Source organism: Xiphophorus hellerii, chromosome 16 (assembly GCF_003331165.1).
Source record: "Xiphophorus hellerii strain 12219 chromosome 16, Xiphophorus_hellerii-4.1, whole genome shotgun sequence".
NCBI classification, from domain to species: Eukaryota; Metazoa; Chordata; class Actinopteri; order Cyprinodontiformes; family Poeciliidae; genus Xiphophorus; species Xiphophorus hellerii.
The window spans coordinates 3,069,471-3,091,180 of NC_045687.1; the positions used below are offsets into that span (position 1 = coordinate 3,069,471).

General features: G+C 38.5%; 2 protein-coding genes across 2 annotated transcripts; both read left to right on the forward strand.

The window, feature by feature from the left end:
* The first annotated feature begins 1,954 nt into the window (after window positions 1-1,954).
* On the forward strand, window positions 1,955-10,436 carry psmd3 (proteasome 26S subunit, non-ATPase 3). Its single transcript, XM_032587419.1, has 12 exons — window positions 1,955-2,269; window positions 3,727-3,917; window positions 4,005-4,145; window positions 4,875-5,011; window positions 5,786-5,976; window positions 6,056-6,159; window positions 7,346-7,460; window positions 8,515-8,634; window positions 8,809-8,912; window positions 9,404-9,559; window positions 9,643-9,693; window positions 10,199-10,436. Exons 1-12 carry the CDS (start codon window positions 2,074-2,076, stop codon window positions 10,274-10,276), a joined length of 1,584 nt encoding a protein of 527 aa, XP_032443310.1. The 5' UTR covers window positions 1,955-2,073; the 3' UTR covers window positions 10,277-10,436.
* Window positions 10,437-15,248: 4,812 nt separating this feature from the next.
* Window positions 15,249-20,822, forward strand: LOC116734828 (uncharacterized). The gene is made up of 5 exons (XM_032586345.1): window positions 15,249-15,476; window positions 16,854-17,020; window positions 17,102-17,206; window positions 19,086-19,217; window positions 19,294-20,822. Exons 1-5 carry the CDS (start codon window positions 15,461-15,463, stop codon window positions 19,486-19,488), a joined length of 615 nt encoding a protein of 204 aa, XP_032442236.1. The 5' UTR covers window positions 15,249-15,460; the 3' UTR covers window positions 19,489-20,822.
* Window positions 20,823-21,710: the final 888 nt, after the last annotated feature.

A 21,710-nucleotide genomic window follows, 5' to 3' on the forward strand; every position in this document is an offset into this window, starting at 1 on the left:
TCATTTCTTTCTTCAGAATCATTTTAAATTTAGTTTTATGTTCTTACACTGAAGAACTTTTTACATTTTTTAACTTTAGATACACTTTTTAGTTCTTGCTTTTATTGAGATTGTTTTTTTTTTTGAAAACTTAAAAAATCTATTTAAAATGTGGTTATCATTATTATTAATAATATTCTGTTATTTAGGATAATGATTTCTAAAAATAGAGAACATTTAAAAAGAATTTGATGTATGATAAATAGTTAAGAACTTATTAATCTTATTGTATTCCTCATATAGAGACCTGTCATTAAAGGTGAGATTTACCAATAATAAATCTCTAATAATAATTAGATAATTAGCACCGAATCTGCATTGTTGAGGGTGTTTAATGATATCCTTTTGGCTACTGATGCTGGAGATCCAGTGATTTTAGTTCTTTTAGATTTGACTGCAGCCTTTGACACGGTGGACCATGATGTTTTACTTTCCCGTTTAGAGCATTATGTAGGTCTCAAAGGCACAGTCTTAGTGTGGCTTAGGTCGTATTTGACGGATAGGTCTTTCTGTGTTGACATAGATGATTTTAGATCATCGTCTGCTCCTTTATTGTGTGGAGTACCGCAGGGCTCGATACTTGGACCTCTTTTGTTTTCTTTATATTTGCTTCCCCTTGGGTCAATATTTAGGAAACATAATATTGCTTTTCATTGCTATGCGGATGATACACAAATTTATGTGCCTCTCAATCGTAAGGGAGTCAATACAGTACCAATTTTATTGGAGTGCCTTGATGACATAAAAACTTGGATGGCTCTGAATTTTTTGAATTTTAATGAAAGAAAGACGGAAGTTATTATTTTTGACCCTGGTACTACCTGCAAGTCTACTCCTGTGGATTTGGGTCCGCTATCACATTACGTAAAGCCATTTGTTACAAATTTGGGCTTTGTAATGGACGCAAATTTTAAGTTGGATAAACAAATCAGTGCCGTTGTGAAAACGAGCTTTTTCCATTTGAGGCGGCTTGCTAAGATTAGGAATATTGTACCAGTGGATTATTTTGAAATATTAATCCATGCTTTTATCACAACACGACTGGATTACTGTAACTCCTTATATGTGGGTGTCAGCCAGTCTTCTTTGTCCTGTCTTCAGCTGGTCCAGAATGCGGCTGCTCGGCTCTTAACTGGATCGCGGAAGAGAGAACATGTTACCCCGATTTTATATTCTCTGCACTGGCTGCCGGTACATTTCAGAGTGCATTTTAAGATTCTTTTATTTGTATTTAAATCTTTAAATGGCCTTGCTCCCTTCTATCTCTCTGAGCTGCTACATATACACTGTCCTCCTCGAGCTCTTAGATCAGCGAGCCAAATGAACCTGGAGGTGCCGAGGACTTCCAGGAGGCAGAGAGGAGACAGGGCGTTTGCTGTTGCAGCTCCCAAACTTTGGAATTCTTTACCTATGTTGGTAAAACAGGCCCCCTCTTTAGCAATTTTTAAATCTGCTCTTAAGACTTACCTTTTTCGGTTGGCCTTTGATTCAGTTTGAGATGCTGCTTTTCTGTATTTATCTGGGTATGTTCATGTATTATATAGAGTGTTTTACGTCACTGCATTGTTGGTTTTTATGTGTTTTAATTTTGATTTTTATTTGTTTAATCTTGTGATTGTACAGCACTTTGGTCAGTGGTACTGTTTTAAAGTGCTATATAAATAAACTTGCCTTGCCTTGCCTTGCCTAATTAATCATTCTTTTTTTCTAATATGTAAAATTTGGTTTGTTTGTTTCTAATCTGCACTTGTGAATAAAAACAAATACAAGTACAAATTAGCTTATTAATCAAAATATATGTTATTTATTCAAAGTAAAAGCATCAACTTTATTTATTTTTACCGGCTCTGTTGCTTGTGACTGAGCGAAGCAGGATCGAGTCATCTGGGATCGACTGCCTCTGCCTGCTGTTTTCTCTCCACCATCAACTGCTCTGGTCTGCAGAGTGAATACTGTCCAGTCATTGTGAGGATCAGCTTCAGCTGCTCCCAACATCGAACCCCTCGGAACCGCACAGTTCGGCCCAAACACAGTATGAAGGAGACAGCGGCCAAGCGGAGAGACAAGGCGGGCGGTCGGGACCGGGACAAGTCTAACAAGGAACCCAAAGAACCGAAGGAGGTGAAGCCCGCGATGGCGGCCGCGGAGCCGCAGGACGTGGAGATGCCGGAGGAGGAGACGACAAACGCGGTCAAGCTGCCCAAGGAGCAGGACAGCCTCACACTGGAGGGTAATCCTGGGTCTGATGTTCGGGTAGAACCGGGGGAACCTGTCCGGTACTGAAGTCACTGAGGTTCTGGACACTTTACTGGACTTGTTAGCTCTAGCCTGTTAGCATAAAACCAACTACTGCTAGATGCCGTAAAACGGCAGAAGGGGACGTAAGAACCTCCAAAAGGCTGTTTTTATGTTGTTTATTTTACGTTTAACGGATCTAGTTCGTGGTCTGACCCAAACAACTTTGGAGTATAAATAGTAAACGGTGAGACAGCAGAAAATAACCATTTCAGTGTTTTGGCCTCAGGACGGTTTAGGATGCTAATGTTGCTTCTGCTGCTGAATCATTGTTGATCAAGGTATCACATCTCCTGTAGAACCGTTTACGGTTCTGCTGGGACCGGTCACTCCAGAATGAACCAGTTTAAGTCCATTTATGTGGTTCGTTTGTCTTCAGATCCTGAAGGATTCAGTGGTAAAGGATTAAAATGCAACTTTTAGATGAAATTCACGATGTTCCTGCTGCAAAGTTCTGGACAGACGTGTGAAGGGATCACAGAACCGGACCCTTCCTGGTTTGGATCTTACCGAACCAGGCGCAGTGATCCAGTTCAGTTAGGAGATTTGTCCTAAGCTACAGATCCGTGTTCCTCTGGAGTGCCTCAAGGCTGCGTCCTGGGCCCGGTGCAGGTTTTAACTCAACTGGGGTTGATTAAAAAAACAAAACATAATTCTCATTGCGAATTTATTCTCGTAATTTTAAGACTTTATTCCTTTAATATTATGACTTTATTCTCGTAATTTTAAGACTTTATTCCTTTAATATTATGACTTTATTCTCGTAATTTTAAGACTTTATTCCTTTAATATTATGACTTTATTCTCGTAATTGAATGTCGTAACTTTATTATTGTAATTTTAGGACTTTATTCTTGTAATTAAAACCAAAAATCTTTTAGTGTGGAACTGATGCAATGTTATAAGTTTCACGACTAGAAATTAAATCGGTCTTAATTTTACTTGGACTTTTGTCTGTTTTTTTTTCTTACAGTTTTGACATGAACTCAGAATTTTGATCTCAGAAGCTTAAAGGGAGAATTCTGAGAGAAAAGTCAGAATAATTTTTTTATGTTTTTCAGTGACTCCAATTCTCTTCAGTAACCTTGATGCTTGTGGATTTTAAATCTTTTTGCTTTTGGTTGAGCATCAATTCCATAATATGTAATTATTTTCCAATGTTGAAACTCTACTTTACACCTTTTATCTTTTTATTTCCTTTTTTATTTCACGTCTTAACGAGTCTCTGACTTGTTCGGCTCTAGAAATCTGCGTTGACTGGACTTGTGTTCAGAGTTAGATGTTTGTGAAGCTGTCAGTGATCTGAGCTCCTCCCCTCAGATCACTGACAGCTTCAGTGATCTGAAGCTGTCAGATCACTGAAGCTGATCTTCATCCTCTCCTCCTCCTCAGACATCAAGGAGCATGTGAAGCAGATCGAGAAGGCCGTGTCGGGGAAGGAGCCGCGCTTCGTCCTGAGGGCCCTGCGCGCGCTGCCGTCCACCAGCCGCCGCCTCAATACCGTCGTCCTCCAGAAAGCGCTCACCGGCTTCTTCACCAGCAACACCTCCACCAGAGACTTCCTGCTGGGCTTCCTGGAGGAGGTGAGCCGCTCTGATCCGTTTACGTCTGGATTCCTGCTCACCCAGCAGCCGGTGTTTTCACTGAGCCGTCCTCTGTCTGTGTCTCAGCCCATGGAGACGGGCGACGGAGACATCCAGTTCCGCCCGCGGACGGGGAAAGCAGCGTCGGCTCCTCTGCTGCCGGAGGTGGAGGCGTACCTGCAGCTGCTGCTGGTCGTCCACCTGACCAACAGCAAGAGGTACACCGAGGTGAGGAACACACACTGCTACTGGACCGGACCTCTAACTCATGAATAGATTATTGATTCTGGGCTCGGTGCTGCGTCAGATTTTAAAAAGAAATGTCTGAAAATTGTGCTTGTTTTTATTAGAGTAATTGATTTTATTGACTAATCTAATTGTTTTTGAAGATTTAATTTAATTTTTTTAAATTATTGGAACAAAAACAAAATCATGATTTTACAAGAATGAAGTCATATCACAATAAAGTCAAAATAATTAGAGAATCAATTCTTAACATTTCCAGAATAAAGTAGTAATTTTATGAGAACTCAAACACAGAAATACAAAAAATTAATTATTCAAGCTTTTTTCTTCTTAAAACGATTTTTGTCTTGTAATTTTAAGAGTTTATTCTGGTAAAATTGCATATTTATTTTGCTAATAACATGACAACATTTTTGTAATTTCACAAAAATCCTAATTACGTGGCCCCAGTACTCTGTCATCCAGCTTACGGAAGGTTGATTTTAATTAAAAGCGACTTTTTGAAAATATTTTCTGTTATTTGTAATTTTTATTTTAGAAAAGAAAGAAAGGAAAAAACAAAAACTAAAATTGGAAATCGGATCTGGTATGGAAAAAAATCTGATTTTTTTTTTAAGCTGTGACCCAGCCTATGCAGAACTTGGTGGTGTCTCTGACCCTCTGTGACCTCTGTGACCCCTGTGACCTTGACTGCTGCTGTTGTGGTTTCAGGCCCAGAAGGTTTCTGATGAGCTGATGCAGAAGGTGAGCTCCAAGAACCGCAGAGCTCTGGATCTGGTTGTAGCCAAATGTTACTATTATCACGCCCGAGTGTACGAGTTCCTGAACCAGCTCGACACCATCCGCAGGTACACACACCCACACACACACACACACACACACACACACACACACACACACACACACACACACACACACACACACACACTTAGTTCAGTCCAGTTGCAGTCCAGACCACCTGGTTTGGGACATTAAAGTTCCTTCGTATCAGTTTGAATCAGGAGTTGGTGTGAATAAACAGTTTTAAATCTAAATAACATGTAAACACCAGCAGTAATCATAAACTCTTTAAACAGTTTTCAGCGTCTAAACTACAGAACCAGAACTAGAGATGAGGAGACGTTTCCTCTGGGTTTGAACTTTTAAAGTTACTCTTCTGTCCTGTTAAGGTTGTCATGCTTCACGACCTTAACAGATAAAAACAACCTGAGATTAAAATTCTTTTAAAAATGTCAGTGTTCTGACATTTTTTTCTGATTAAAGTCAGAAATTAAAATAAAAAGTCAAAATTCTGAGATTAAAATTCTGAGGAAAAGTCAGAATAATGAAGTGAAAATTGAGAAAATGTTTGAATTCTGAGATTCAGACTTTGAGATTAAAGTCAGAATTATGAAATTAGAATTGAGAAAAAAAGTCAAAATTCTTTGAAAAAAGTCAGTTCTGACATTATAAAATGATAATTCTGAGAATTATGAGAAAAGTCAGAATTCAGCAATTAAAGTTAGAATTTTGAGAAAAAGTCGGATCTTGTTTTCCGGTGGCTATAATCCTCTTTCACATAAATTTAATTTAAGGTGGGATTAGAACATTTTACATGTGACTTTGTGCCTCTGTAATCCCAGCTTTCTGCACACCCGGTTGCGCACGGCGACGCTGCGGCACGACGCCGACGGCCAGGCGGTGCTGCTGAACCTGCTGCTGAGGAACTACCTGCACTTCAACCTGTACGACCAGGCCGAGAAGCTCGTGTCCAAGTCCGTGTTCCCCGAGCTCGCCAACAACAACGAGTGGGCGCGCTACCTCTACTACACAGGTGGGACACACACCCGCAGGGGGGCGAGGGCAGGGGGGGGCTGCGGAGGGCTCACCTGTGTGTCATGTGACCCCTGCAGGTCGGATCAAAGCCATCCAGCTGGAATACTCAGAGGCCCGCAGGACTCTGACCAACGCTCTGAGGAAAGCTCCACAACACACTGCAGTGGGCTTCAAGCAGACCGTACGAACACACACACACACACCCACGCCCCCACACACACACACACACACACACCAACAAACACTGAAGCAATCACAACCTCCAGAGATCGGTCTGGTCGATAAAAACTTCATTTAAATTCCCTAATCAGAGAAGTAAAGCTGTGTTCCCCTTGTTTGACCAGCAGGGGGAGCTGTTGAGTCATGTTAGATGCTCAGTGTTTGTTTTGGCTTTAAAATAGTCAGAATTTAAATCAGGTGTTTTCAAGGTGTGGAGACTGTTTGATATTCAAACTGCACCGTTTGGTAATAAAGTTCAAACTAAAGTTTGATTTACAAAAAGCCTAAATTTCAAAAACATTCACAGATATTTTTATAAACCAAATAGAAAGAGAGGCATATTTTGTTCTCATGGTCTGAAGTTAAATCAGACTAAACTTTTCTTAGTTTGAATTTCAAAATGATAATTACTCATGATTAACTGATTTTTGAATTAATTGTCAACAATTTTTAAATGTTATTTCTAATATTGTATAAAGTAATCACAGGTGGCTGAATGAAAAATCTGCAGAATTTGACCTTTTTTTAATTCAATAAATCATTATTTCTAATTGCTAAATGCCATAAAACTTAACTAGAACATTTTTAAAATATATTTTTTGTAACTTTCTTTGTATTTTTGTGTTTAAACATATAATTTAAGTAGGAAAGTCATTTATCTTAACATGATTAGTTTAAATTGTTTCAATGTAATGAATATTTTTTATTCCTAATGGTTTGATTACTTATTGATCTGTGTAATTAAAATAAAGATCAGCTTATATTTCATATGTTAGACATTGAAATTTTTGATTTTTATAGTTTTTTTATTAATGTTTTGTTGAAGGGAGTACAAGGTGAGTGAGAGACATTTCAAAACATAACATTTTCTTACATTTTAGTTTAGCCAGAATGTGGAATACAAATCCAAAGATATTCTTAATAAGAATAATAAATAATATCATTTAATAGTGAATAGAAACTGTCAGATTTTATTTAATTTAATGTTTTTCTCTTCCAACTGTGGTGTTGGAAACATTTGAAAACTGAAAACGATTTCAAAACTGTTTATGGTTATAAACAGTTTTGAGTTTTACTGTGGGTAAACGTTTGGGCCCTGTTTCTGGTTCTGTTTGGGTCCGGTTCTGACGGGCCGGTCTCTGTTTCAGGTCCACAAGCTGCTGATCGTGGTGGAGCTGCTGCTGGGAGAAATTCCCGACAGACTGCAGTTCAGGCAGCCGTCGCTTAAACGCTCCCTGATGCCGTACTTCCTGCTGACCCAGGGTCAGTGTCCACACACACACCCCCCCACACACACTCACACACACACACCCACACACACTCACACACACACTCACACACCCACCCACACACACGCTGCTTTCAGTTCCCCATCACTTCCAGCACCAGGTTCTGACTCCCCTGTTGTTAATGAATGAATCAGCGTTTAACAGAATGACGTAACGTTACGTCTGAACCTGGGAACTGGATTTCTGGTTTCAGTTCCTGATCAGAACCGCGGCTCCACTCCAGGGTCCGGTTCTGAAACGGGATGTTACATCAGTGTGGGGGAAGAATGAAGCAACGTCTGAGTTGCAGAAAAAGCATTAAATCTGAATGTCAGATGCATTAAAAACATTTCGCAAGATGAATGAATCGGTTCTGAATTGTTCAGCTGGAATCCCTCAGTGGGGAATTTATGAATTATTGTCGGGAATATAAATGATCACAACATGTAGAAAAGTTTTGGCCGTTTTTTAAGCAGGTAAACATAAAAATATGAGCAGCAGAGAGAAAAAATCGATGCAAACTCCAGCTAAAGTGGATGGAAGATGAGAAAGTTTGTAAATTTATGGTTATAAAAATTAAAATATTAAACTTGGGATGATAATTTGAGATCACACATGCAGAAATTGGCTTTAAGAGGAGAAAAAACTGATAAATCTGTCCAGTTTCTTCAAGGAAACGTCTAGAACTGAGAGCCACAGATGTAACAATCCCAAACGATTGGTGGGAATTCATAAAAAAATTATCAGTACAGATTCTATAATTGATTCCCAGATGAGGGCAGAGTCACCAGAAACTACTCAAGAGAACTACTTCAACAAATCAATAATTGATCAAATTATCAACCTTTTTGATATTTAAAAATTACATCATCAGATGGACCGAAAGTTAAGTGGAAATTTTGGTATTTTAATTTATATAATTAACAAAAAATAACAAAATCTGGCAAAATAAATTTTTCCACATCAGTTTCTTTCAATAAAAATCTTTTGTGTGTATGTATGATGTGTGTGTGTGTGTGTGTGTGTATGATGTGTGTGTCTCCCCTCAGCTGTGAGGACCGGGAACCTGGCCAAGTTCAACCAGGCGTTGGAGCAGTTTGGAGAGAAGTTCCAGGCGGACGGGACGTACACGCTCATCATCCGACTGCGACACAACGTCATCAAGACTGGTGAGCCAATCACAGGCCTCCGCTGCTCCCAGCCAATCAGAGATCTGATTCTGTCTGTTATCCTCCCAGCCAATCAAAGCTCCCATCTCCAAAGTGTGATGGAAAAGTTTGAAAACACACCTTGAAAAGTGCTTGAGTTTTACTCTGTGTGTGTGTGGGTGTGTGTGTGTTCAGGCGTTCGGATGATCAGCCTGTCGTACTCTCGGATCTCTCTCTCTGACATCGCTCAAAAGCTGCAGCTCGACAGTCCAGAGGACGCAGAGTTCATCGTTGCCAAGGTAACCCGGATATAAATGACTCTTAAAGGGGCGGTATTCTGTAAAATTAACCTTTTGTAGCTTTCTACATCACGTTATAAAGTCATTCCCTCATTAGAAACTTACCTGGAGGTATTGTTGCTTTGATTATTTCATGTTCCATCTCCATGGCAACCATTCAGCTCCTCCACAACTCCCTCACTTGGCTCCTTCAGACTAGCCATTAGCAATTAGCAAACACCTGCTGAGCTGATTATAGGAGCTACTTCTCAGTGAAGCGCTGGTAAAAACGTTGTTAAAGGGTTAATAGAGGAGCCATGTTGTCATGACTTCATGAAGGCGGAGTTTCAGAAAGAGCAGAGGCTTCTTAAAGAGACAGAGGCATTAAATTACAAAATTATTTTTAAAGCAACTGAAGGTGACATAGTTACCTGGTATTGCTATAAAATATACCTGGAAGACATAACCGCCCCTTAAAGGCAAGGCTGATTTAATTTGACCGTTTCGCGCAGGCGATCCGTGACGGCGTGATCGAGGCGAGCATCAACCATGAGAAGGGCTTCGTCCAATCAAAGGAGACGATGGACATCTACGGCACCAGAGAGCCTCAGCTGGCGTTCCACCAGAGGATTTCCTTCTGCCTCGACATCCACAACATGTCTGTGAAGGTAATCCAGAGGTTCCTCCTGGCTGAAGCTAATCTGAGGAAACTGATCAGCTCCAGGTTCTGACTCTCTGTCTCCCCCTGCAGGCCATGAGGTTTCCTCCTAAAGCGTACAACAAGGACCTGGAGTCAGCAGAGGTAACGCAGCTTCACTCCCAGTTCCAGACATTTTCTACTTCTGTTGTCATATTTAAAGGCAGAAGTAATAAAAAAAGAAGTAATAGTTTTTATTCTTACTTTTATCGTTTTCACAATACTTAATACCAAAACGCGGTTTTGTAACAAAAAGCTGCACCAATGATTCAACTGTTTAGGCAACATTGAATTATTGCCTAAACAGTATTCAGCAAAACAATTCAGAACTAAACAAAATTAGCATAAAAATGTCAAAAAATTTGAACAAAAACATAAAGATAAAACCCTGAATATCCTTTTTTTTAACTGTTTAGACAGTTAAAAAAAGCACCATGAACAGAAACGGCTTTTATCAGAAAAACTAAAACCAGACCTAATTGTTTTAATTTATTTTTAGAACATGAATAAAATAAAATATTTAAACATCAACAGTTAAAGTCTTTATATAATCGATTTATTTAAATTATAATCGTTAACCTGTCTCTGTTTCGGTCTGTGGTGCGTTCAGGAGCGTCGGGAACGGGAGCAGCAGGATCTGGAGTTCGCCAAAGAAATGGCTGAAGATGACGACGACAGCTTCCCATGAGCCTCTCCGCTTGACTTCCTGTTCAAACAGGAAGCAGTTGTGTGTTAACAGATCACTTATTACCCACAATCCCCTCTGTTCCCTCCCTGTTTTCTGTGTTGCAGCTTTAAACTGCTGCTGTTTCTTGTTTCTGACACAAATAAATCCTGTTTTTGTTTAATCTGCTGCTTGTGCTTTTTACTGAGCGCGCTCAGAAGCAGTTAAAAGGCCGAACCACCAGGTGGCGCTGCAGAAAACAAAACTGAAAGCATGATTAGTCAGAACCTGTGGTCAGAGATGAGTAATGCTGCTGAGGACGGATCACCGTGTCAAATAAAACCACACGATGAACACGCATGACGAAAAGAACACGTCAGAACAGAACCAGCAGGAACCCGGAACAAAATGTTCAGAGATAAAAATCAGAACAAGACGGTAAAAAACCAGAACCAGATGAATCACCTTCTGGATTTACAACAAGCAATAATGAGAAGCTCTGGGAGAAAATGTTTAAATAAACCAGGAAACAGAAAACCTGGATTAATTACAGCGTGTCAAACTCGAGGCCCAGGGACCAAAGCTGGTCCACAACTGGTTTTTATGTGGCCCTCCAGGCTCTGGAGGAACACATACAAAACTTTTCAGCTAACAGAGTTTTTTTTTTAAACAGGTTTTTTGTCATTTTTTAAACTTCCATACACAAGTCTAAAAGAAGACAAAAAAGAAACACCATACTGAAAAAAACTAGTACAGAAATAAATACAGAGGTGGGTAAAGTACCCCAAACTACTCGACTAAAGTAATACTTCAACATATTTGTACTCAGGTACAAAGTAACCATCCAAGAAATTATTCTTATCTGAGTAAAATTTCTGGATTTTCTACCCACTGAATGAGAAACCAAAACTTCACCAGACACAGACACACAGTTTCTGTTAAAGTTTCTGAAGTTTTCATAAGTTTTTTTTATTGAACGAAACTGATCGGAAACGGAGTTCCACTGGGGTTGCTAGGTAACGGGCAGTGACTGCTGATCTGTGACATTACATCCTGGACGTTTTTGAAACGGCTCATTTTCACCAACAAACATGAACTTATTGCCAAACTTATCGCTGGGTGTTTTTAGAAGCAGCTGTGACCGAAATGAAAGTTCAAAAACATGTAAAATGTGAATTTTTTTCCACTTTAAGAGCTTTGAAGGGGTTCAATACTTTCCCTCAGCACTGCACTGTAAAGTCTGGGGTACAAGTAGTTGGGTAGTAACTAGTTACATTTACTCAATTACATTTACTTGAGTAGCTTTTAAAAAAAACAAAAAAAACTTTTAGGAGTATTTTTTATTACCCTGTCCTTTTTACTTGTACTTGAGTCATTTCTTGGATGACTTTTCATTTTTACTTAAGTGAAAATATGCTGAAGTAACTTCTACTTTTCCCTCTGAGCCTAAATAAGCAGATGGTTCTGGTTCTGCAGGTTCTGGTGCGTTTCATGGTTAATAGGCGTTGAAAAGGAGCAACATGTTGAGCCCAGTCTGAGGGAAACGAAAAACCTCCCAGGAATCTTATTTACTGACAACCTGAACTTTTCCTCCCGGGATCCTGGAGCCCAACCGGCTCCGGGCCGTGGAGAAGACGACCCCCTCACATTAACCAGGTCTGGTTCTGGACCGGTTTCCCAGCACCGGGTCTGAACCTTCTTGGTAAACGTAGCTGTGAGTCAGCTGAGTCCCTGCAGGATTCAGGTGTCATCAGTGGTGGGAACTTCCTGCCTTTTCCCTCTGAAGAAAATCCTAAAATTAAGAAATTCCTTTTGTCCCAAATCCAAATTATTTCTCACATTTCTTCTCAAATTATATTCAAAAATGTGAACTAATTATCAAGATTTTCCAAAAGCTAAGAAAGTTCCTTTTGTTGTGTTTCAGAGGTTTTGAGTTGACAGGATATTTTTTTTTTATTATTAATGTGTTTATTAAATAGTTTTGCGGGACGATTTCATTTCCTCTATGGCCTTTCTATAAAAATCCAAAATTACTTGAATTTTCTAAGAATGAAATTATTTTAGGGACCTTGAGGAAAGAAAAGAGACATGACTGAATGTAAAAATGTCTTTTTTTTTAAAAAAAACCAAAACTATTTCTTTCCCCACTTTTCACGAGGAACTTTGCCACTTCTTCTTATCCATAAAATATATGGTCAAAAAACAAGATCTGTATCATATGATAAACAAACTGAAAGTCCCGTAAAACCCCAGGTTTTCATTTTTATGACATTTTAGTTGCTGGTTTGTTTCTGTATGTAAAATCTCGCCTGTTCCTGTTTTTGATGTTTTTGCAGCTGGTGCCGGTTTTGTATCTGACATTGATGCAACATTTGTTGATTATGCTGTTAATAAGAAAAACAGCATTGTTAACTAAACATTAGTTTAGTTAGTTTGCTAACTGAACATTAGCTAGGAAGCTAAATACTGAATTTGACGTGAAAAATTAATTTTTTACATAGCAAGCTAAATATTTAGTTTGGACCAAAACATTTACTATGTTGTTAAGTATTTAGTTATCAAGCTAATTATTTAGTTTGAAAGACATATTAAGTAATAAGCTAAATATTTAGTAATCAAGCTAAAAATTAGTTTAAAGCAAAACATTTAGTACGAGGTGAAATATTTAGTTTGACGACAAATATAAATATTTAGATAGTGAGGTAAATATTTAATATGAAATGAAATATTTAGTTGATAATAAATATTTAGTAATCAAGCTAAATAATTACTTTAAACCAAAACATTTAGTATGAGGCTAAATATTGAGTTATCCAGATAAATGACTAGAAATAGAAACATTCTTTATTATTCCACAAAGTGAATATTTCTGTGCAACAGCAGCAAACGGCGATTAAAAGCAAGTAGATTCACACAAAGATAGAATAGAAATGATGAAAAACACAATAAAGCATAAAATACTGAGCAGCATTTCCACATACTGTGTCGTTTTAAACTAAATAATGTGCAACTGGTTCATTTAAAAAACTGTTTACTGTTAGTGAAATAAAAACTGCAGAGAAACCAGTGATGGGTGTAAACACTTACTGGGTTTATTGTGACTGCAGCGCTCCTTTGAGAACCTTAAAAACTTCAGTTTTCCTCAGAAACTTTTACTGCAATCTCAATAAAAGCAGAAGGAAACGCTGGAGTTTTATTTCTCAGACTCAGGATTAATAGATCAACTGGAGTCTGCGTCGAGAAGGAAACGATCCGCTTTTCCTGCTGACTCACAAGCTTCCAGAATTACATAAAGAGCGACACACATGATGACACACAGGAAGACAAAGCACAGTCACACAATGAAAACACACCCAGGTTGATACTCAAACACACCTTTGACACATTTCCACCAGTTCACCCGCCAGCCAGGCAGGAAGTGAGGCGACCTCCCGGCTGGGAACCAGACTCTTCCTCTGAACTCCTGCAGTCAGGATGATGCCGTCGCTCTGCAAGCTTCACCCTGTGCAGGAGCAGCCGAGACGGAAAGCAGTGAAATAATTCACTTTTTTTAACACCTTTAATTATTTTCACATTTACTGAATAATTAAACCTGCAGAAGAAGGTAAAATAAATGAAAACAGAACAAAATATTACAGAGTTTTTGGTCTAATCTCTAGTGTAAAAATTTGAAGTAAGACGAAACCAACTTACACTTTTTTTTTGCAAGATGTAAGAGCTTGTTTTAAGTTAATAATTCACTAAGATCAATAAAAAAAATGTTTTGCTATAAGTCACAGGTGTCAAACTCCAGTCCTCAAGGTCCTGCAGGTTTTAGATGAGCCACAGGTACAAAACACTGGAATGAAACGGTTTAATTTCCTCCTCCTGGTGTAGATCAGTTATCTGGAGCCTTAATGACCTAATTATTCTGTTCAGCTGGTGCAGCAGAGACTCAGCTGAAAGTTTCAGGGCAGCCGACCTCCGGGACTGGAGTTTGACAGCCTGCTACAAGTGAAATGATCTGCCGTTGGAACCGGTGCTTTCTCATTTACAGTAAACTAAGATATTTGCACAAAGAACTAGACAGAAATAGTTGCTCATATTTTGCATTTTTGCCATGTAATCTTATATATTAACAGGATGTTAAAGTTTTAAATCTTTTTGATTCTCCACCTTCTTCAAATTAAGCAAAATAAATGTTTGTGCAACAAAATGGTAATTTTTGCTGCTGTCATTTGAACAATATTAATAAATGTTTCCAGGTGCTTCATGTTTACAAAATCAAAAGAAACATGGTGTCAGTCATCTCTGACGCATTTGTGATGTTATCGTTTTTAAGGTTTAAAAAAATGTTCAGAGGTCAGCAGGAATGGACAAATCCCTTTGCCCAAAAGTTAACAAAATCGATATAAATAAAGTTTTATATTCTTGTGCAGCTACAGTTTTTGCAGAACAGTCGACTGATACTAGATTTGCATGATAATTGATTTTGTAACTTGCAAAAATGTATTTGTTTTTCTTTTTGACACAAACTTACCAAATTTTTGTACATTTTGTAATTTTTGTAAGGAGGAAGGCTTGTTCACCTTGATGACTTCTGGAAACATTTATTCATATATTTATTAGCAGAACTAACTAACTAACTAACTAGACAGTGGCACAAATAAAATAAATAAATATAGAAAAATAATAATAAATACAAAAAAATATGAATAAAAAATAAAAATAAATTTTAAAAGGATAACAATTAATAAAAAAACAACAAAAAGGAAAGTTTCCCAAACAGCAGCAGCAACAACAACAATAATAATACTACATTAATTAATAAAAATAAACTTTAAAAAAAATTTAAAACTAAATTCTTTTCTGCACACGTGAGTCTCATTGTCTCATGTCAGTCTTATTTAATTTGAAGAGGGCGTGGTGGATAATTTCACCTAAATTCTCAGAAGTGTCTCAGTAGGAAAGGTGCGCTGTCACGTGGTTTACCTAACCTCCCACCTTGCGCGCCTCTCCGTGCGCGTGCACGGCTGCGTGACGCATTCAGGGATTCTGAGACTTCGTAACTTCGGGCTTACGGCATGACTCCAGTCAATGGAAAACCCCGCGACGGAGCAGAGCAGATAAAAGGTCCAAACTGGTCCAAATGGAAGCTGAAAGACAAACTCCGGAGCTGCGCAGCGGACACGCACTGACACACGCACACGCACGGCCACCCTGACAGACATGGACACCTGGACAGGTAGGTTCACAGCTGGAGAACATGCCGTCCACAGAGCTGTCAGGACTAGCAGAAACAGCCGCTGGTTCTGGACTCGGCTTGTATGGGAGCTGGTGATGCCAAAACCAGAAAATACAAAGCAAAAATGTTAATTGAATTAAAGCCTTAAAAGTGATTAATTAGTGATTTATTAGCATTAACAGACAGACTGTGGGCTGAAATAAACAGTTTCCAGATGTTTTCTGGGAACATTTGTATTTATTTGGCCAAAAACAGGAAGAGTAGCAAATGTTAATGAAATGAACGTCGACCCTCAGTCTTCAGCATCACCTGTGTTTCATGAACACCACTGTGATCTCAGAAGACAATTAACAGTCCTGAAAAATAGTTGATTATTATTAATTTTTTTCTATTCATAAATGTGTTGCAGATATGGTTGAAAATTATACCAATATAAAAACAAAATTTTACCTTTTTTGCTACAATTTAAATTTCTTCCATCCCTTTTTATAGCCAGGAGGCATGTTGGAGTTTGCATGGATGTTGCAATGTCTTTATTAACTGTCATGGCGTAGAATTACCGCAGTGATTTTCAGGCATCTGTTTCTTAAAGTTGAGGTCAAATTTGCCATTTTTTAAGCGTAATATTTGTTTTACGAAAAGATGAAAATGCTGCCAATAAACTTACAAAAAAGGTCAAGATTTTAACATTTAAACAACATTTAAAGTGCAAACAATATTTTCAAAAATCGTCGATAGAAATAAAATCCTTTCCTGAGGAATTGTCAAAGTGCAGAAAATAATTCTATATATGGTAATTCAAGGCAACAGGAACTCTATGCGCAAATCATACGGAAAATCTCAAAATGCTTTTTGCAAAAAAAAAAAGAATATATCACAGGTTTGGCGTTTAGGAGACGTAGTGAAACAGGAAGTTAAATTAGAAGGGGGCTAAGAGGACTGGACAAAATTCAACCGAGTTCTTAGTCAGAAAAGACGGAAATACAGAAATTCAAATTCCTCAAACTACTTTGATCCCAAAGGGAAATTAAATAAATGTTAAAGGGGAAAGACAAAAAACCTTTTGTGAAAACATTGTGATGACTCGTGAAAATTGTGCAAAATTTGCAAATGATTTGCAAATCACTCGCAAATTTAGCAAATGATTTGCTAAATTGCTAAATTTGCTAAATAAATTTAGCTAAATTTGTGAATTTAGCAAACTTCCTGCACAGACTCATCTAAAAATCAACTGAAATTAGATATTTTATACCCAGAATCAAATAAGTCTGTGTTTTAGTTTCAGTTCTGGATTTCTGTCAGATTGTTATGTTTAATATCTTATTCCTGGATAAATTTGGCACTAACACAGAGTTCCGATTTGTTTCCTTCCTTCAGTTCTCAAGATGCTGCAGTACTTCCTGTTTGCATCTTTGGTCCGATCGGCTCCGGCCGGCTTGCCGTCCAACCTGCCGCCTGAGTTCAGAGAAACGGCCCTGAAGGCCATGACGCTCGGTGAAAAAATCCTCAAGGACATTTCTGCAGCGCACGCCGCCGCAGTCAAGGTAAAAACAGTTTGGTTGGTCCAGATTGGTTTTTTATTTCATCTTCTTCTTTGGTTTTTAATGCGCTCCCGTCCTCCTCAGGATTTCAGCCTCGATTCATCAACATCCAACCTGCAGTCGATGGCAGTGATGATGGAAATCCCGTTCTCTCCCGTCATCCAGGCGGTGTCCCCAGAGTTTCCCCTGGTCAGTCTGAGGACGGGTGGGTTGGGTCTTTTGGGCGGCTCCACTGTGACTGGAGGATTTTGTGCTGCAGTTTGGTAGTTCAGGCGTTTTTAAGAGTTTCTCATTGGGTTTTTATGGGTAAAAGTAGATTTACCCATAAATTTTGTTTCCAGGAGCTGCTCAGGCTCGTTGAGTACTAGTCAGAATTTTTTTCTGTGGTTCTAAGAAAAGCCTTTGAGATGTTTTATGTGATGAGCTTTTTTATGTCTTTTCAGTGGTTTTTATGGAATGTTTATGTTTAGCGAGGGTTTCTTAAATTGTGGTTTTATTGGTTCTTCATCGCCTTTGAGGCGGTTTGCACAAAGGTTTTTTGTTTCTTGACAGTTCAGGTGGTTCTTAGGACTTTTTTTGGAGAATGTACTTTAACTTTCAGAGAGTTTGATGTCTCTGGATGATGAAATAGTTACATAAATCTAAATCTACGACCCGTTGAGTCTTCATGTTTAGACTCTTGTGGTTTGGTGTTTCCTTCAAAGGTTTAGAGATCATTCAGTTTCTTCTCATGTTCATTTGGTTTATGTTTGGTTCCTTTGTGGCTGTTTTAGTGTAAAATAGTTTGAGGTTAACTCTAATTGCTTGGAGTATTTTACGAGGTTTTAGGAATCCTAGAGGTAGGCAGGGTTGGGACTTGGCTCTTCTTCTTTGTTGGTTCATTAGACAATGAGTCATTTTTTGTTTGAGGAATGTTTTTAATTGAGTTCCTGGTATAAAGAGAAACATCAAGGGTCATAATTAGGTGAATCTTTATGTTTCATTTAGTTTCTGCCAGGTTCGGGTTACAGTGGTTCTGTGGTTTTCAGGTTGGGGGAAACTTGAAACTGCTACTTTGTATGTTACCTAGCTTGTTGCTAGGTAACCATACAGCAGGGGTCTCAAACTCCAGTCCTCAAGGGCCGCTGTCCTGCAACCTTTAGATGTGCCTCTGCTGCACCACCTGAACAGAATAATTAGGTCATTAAGGCTCTGGAGAACTGATCTACACCAGGAGGAGATAATTAAACCATTTCATTCCAGTGTTTTGTAGCTGCGGCACATCTAAAACCTGCAGGACAGCGACTGGAGGACTGCAGTTTGAGACCCCTGCCATAGAGTGAGTGGGGCTAAGCTAGCCACCAAGCTAGCTTAGCTGACCATGAGGGGTTGAGATTTAAGTTTTTCCTCTGCCTACATTCCCCACAATGCAGTGCGGTTCTTGATCGGTGTTCAGTGAAATTATTGAATATTCTTTTGGATGTATTTTCTATTGATACTGATCAAGTGCCTATTGTGATAGATATCGTTATTGTTTTATCGGCCAGCCCTAAACTAGAGGTTCAGACGGTTCTTAGGAAGATTTATAGCGAATAAAAGTGAGATTGCTGAATCCAAAGAGCTTTTATTTATCAGTAAATTACCTGAGATCATTTTATTATTATTATGGTGTTAGTACATGAAGTTGAGCCTGATGTTTCCTGCAGGTTTTTAATGGGACATTGAAGGTTTCTGGGCAAAAAAAACAAACTCTTACCAAGTATTTTTGGTCTAGTTCGTAGTGCAGATATGTCAGTACACTTTAAATAAGACAACACTAACTTACAAACAACTTTTCAGAAAAATATATGGGCTTGTTTTAAGTAAATAATTTCTTAATATTGATGAAGAAGTACTAGTAAATTTTTTTAATCAGTATTACAGAAAGGTTAGTTACCTCTTGTTTCAAGTTTACTAGGATATTTGTACTAGAAAGTAGACTAAAAACAACTGGTAAGATTTCATTTTTTTCAGTGTTCATGTTTGAGAATATTTCTGCTCTAAACTTCTGTAGGAGTTTAATCATGTTTTTGTTTGTCGCCCCCTGCAGGAGACATTAGTTAGCCACATGCTAGCAGGTGTTCAGATGTACCAGAACCTGCTGGAGGTTCTGTCCAGCAAAGTGAGCGGTCTGGATGACCTGAGAGCGGACCTGCGCGACCTGCTGAATCACATCAACAAGGTAAAGCCTCGCGTCACGTGACCGACCGTCTTGTGATCAGGCGTCTGATTGGCTAACAGCTGTCTGTTTGTTGCAGCTAAAGGAGTTGGCGCAACTTACGGTGGAAGTTTCGGATCAGAACCCGAGCACGAACCTGGCCTCTCATCTCCAGAACAGCCACAACGTTCCGGTGGCCTTCCGACTGACGTTTACTCGGCTGCGCTCCTTCTGTCATGACTTGAACCGGACCTTCAAACACCTCTCCAAGCTGTTAGCTGCAGGTGCACGCTAAGCCCCGCCCACCTGGGCCGACTCAATAGCTGCGCTTCCATTGACTATTAAATTGCGCAATTTCACATTTCGAAATATTTTCACTTATTTTGAAAAAACTTGTTTTTTGATTAAAAACTTTAGCGCCAGGATGAGGCATCAAAATTGGTTTATTTTGCGAACCTGCAGTCACACGAGTCACAGCAGGATGTTACCGCTGCTGGAAACCATGAAGAAGACAGGAAGTAGTCGGAAGTTCATGGCGGTGAATGTCTTTAAATAACTTACAGCGTGAACAAACTTATTCATGTGTGATTTTAATTACATTTCTTATTTAACATGTTCCTGTGAGTATTAGTGGAATTTTAGCTGCATTTCTATTACAATTCTACACAAAACTTTGAAGATATTACGCTAATGTAAAAGAAACTGTTTGCAACTAAATTAAATTAGAAAAGCAATGAAAATCACGCATGAATAAGTTTGTTCACCCGATAAGTCATTTAAAAAAACATGCAGCGTCGTCATCCTCCAACCACTTCCTGTAGTCACATCCGGTTGTTGATCATATGACTTCCTGTGACTCGAACAAATTTTGCAAACTGCATTAACTTTGATACAGCTGGAAACCCCAAAATTCTAGCAGTAAAACTTTATCAAAAAATTTACGTTTTTCCGAAATTATCCAAATTTAATTTCCTAACTCCAGTTTTCCAACAGTCAGTGGAGGCGCAGCTACAGACAAAGTTTTACGCACATTTGTAGTGGAAACGCAGTTACTGGAACGATGTGGAATGTAAAGTCAGAGCTCAATCAGAACGGACTGAAGGATCTGGTGCAGTTTGGTTCTGCTAGATAAAGATCCTAAAAGCTGCAGGCCATTTATCGGACCATCTACGCTGAATCAGATCCAGAAGAATCCTGAAGCTCAGTGTCTGTTCCGGCACGTCGGGCCGCTGCGCATGTCTAGGACTATGAGGAATGCGAGCGCTGCCGCGGGGACAAACGTGTTTACAAACCTTCTAAGAAGCCAGAAAGAGCCGATTGTGAGTTTTGATGGAGGTTCTGCAGGTCCGGACCCGCTCGGCGCTTGGAGGAATCTCTCCTTCTGCTGTTAATCGGCCTCATTACTGGAAAAGCAGCAGACTGACGGCAAGCAGTTTGATGAATGTTGAAACTTCTTATTACCTGAGGCTGGAACAGATCAGAGTTGAACTTTTATTACTGCAGAGACAATCGGATCAACCGCATCTTACATTTGTTTACTTTCTGTTAATGTAAACAACCTCCGGACTACCTGAGCGTTATGCTGCCACCTGCCTGCAACATTTTTTATGTTTTTTTAAAAATGTTTTTGTTTTCAAGACTTTCAGACCTTTATTTTGAAAATCCTGTTGGCTCACCAAATGATTTTGTTATTTATCAGCTGTTGTTTTTTGTAATTTATTGATATTTATTTGGTATTTATTAAAGTATTTATTAACATCACTGACAGGTTGTTTTATTTTTGTATCGTTATTTATTTATTTGAATCAAACTGAACTAAGGTCAGATAGCTGGTAAAAGATCACTGAGGGCGAGCGAGCCTGACATCACACACTGATGACATCATCACTGCCTCGTCCTCACATGACCTCAGGTCGGCCCAGCTGACTCAGGTTGAATCGTTCTGCTGTGTGGAATAATACTCATGTCTGTATGTATAAAAACGTACAGACATGTAAAGATTGATAAAGATTTCAAAATAAAATCATTAATTGTTAAAAAAATTTATTTGATTGTGGATGATTTTATATTTAGAATAAAATTTGATCCAATGTTTTATCTGAAAAACAGCTACATTAATTTCCTAATAAAACAGTTGTTTTTAAGGATTATCATATAAAATCAACTTGTTAAAAACTTCACATCATGTTTTAATGTTTTATATAAAACAAACCTGGTTGCTTTGTTTCTTTTCTGCATGTTTGAAAAATCCTTGACTTACTATAAATTACAAAAATTCACCAGACACACACATGCAGTTTTTGTTAAATTTTCATAAGTTTTATATTGAAAGAAATTGTTTAAATATATTCAATTATTTTATTCATAATTAATTATTTCCATTTTGTTTTCTAATATCCTCAAATTTCCACATAACTTTATATTGTGGTGTGTCTGATGCTGTAATTTTTAAATGTTAAATGATTTATGTTTCGATCAGTTCTTCAGTTGAATTTTTACCAAATACTTTTTCACTCG

Excerpts from the sequence above, each read along its gene's own strand:
- psmd3 (XM_032587419.1), top strand. The coding sequence starts at position 2,074 with ATGAAGGAGACAGCGGCCAAGCGGAGAGACAAGGCGGGCGGTCGGGAC. Across the intron at positions 7,461-8,514 it reads GTACTTCCTGCTGACCCAGG|CTGTGAGGACCGGGAACCTG; the intron begins GTCAGTGTCCAC and ends GTCTCCCCTCAG. Across the intron at positions 8,635-8,808 it reads ACACAACGTCATCAAGACTG|GCGTTCGGATGATCAGCCTG; the intron begins GTGAGCCAATCA and ends GTGTGTGTTCAG.
- LOC116734828 (XM_032586345.1), top strand. Across the intron at positions 17,207-19,085 it reads TGTCCCCAGAGTTTCCCCTG|GAGACATTAGTTAGCCACAT; the intron begins GTCAGTCTGAGG and ends CGCCCCCTGCAG. Across the intron at positions 19,218-19,293 it reads TGCTGAATCACATCAACAAG|CTAAAGGAGTTGGCGCAACT; the intron begins GTAAAGCCTCGC and ends TGTTTGTTGCAG.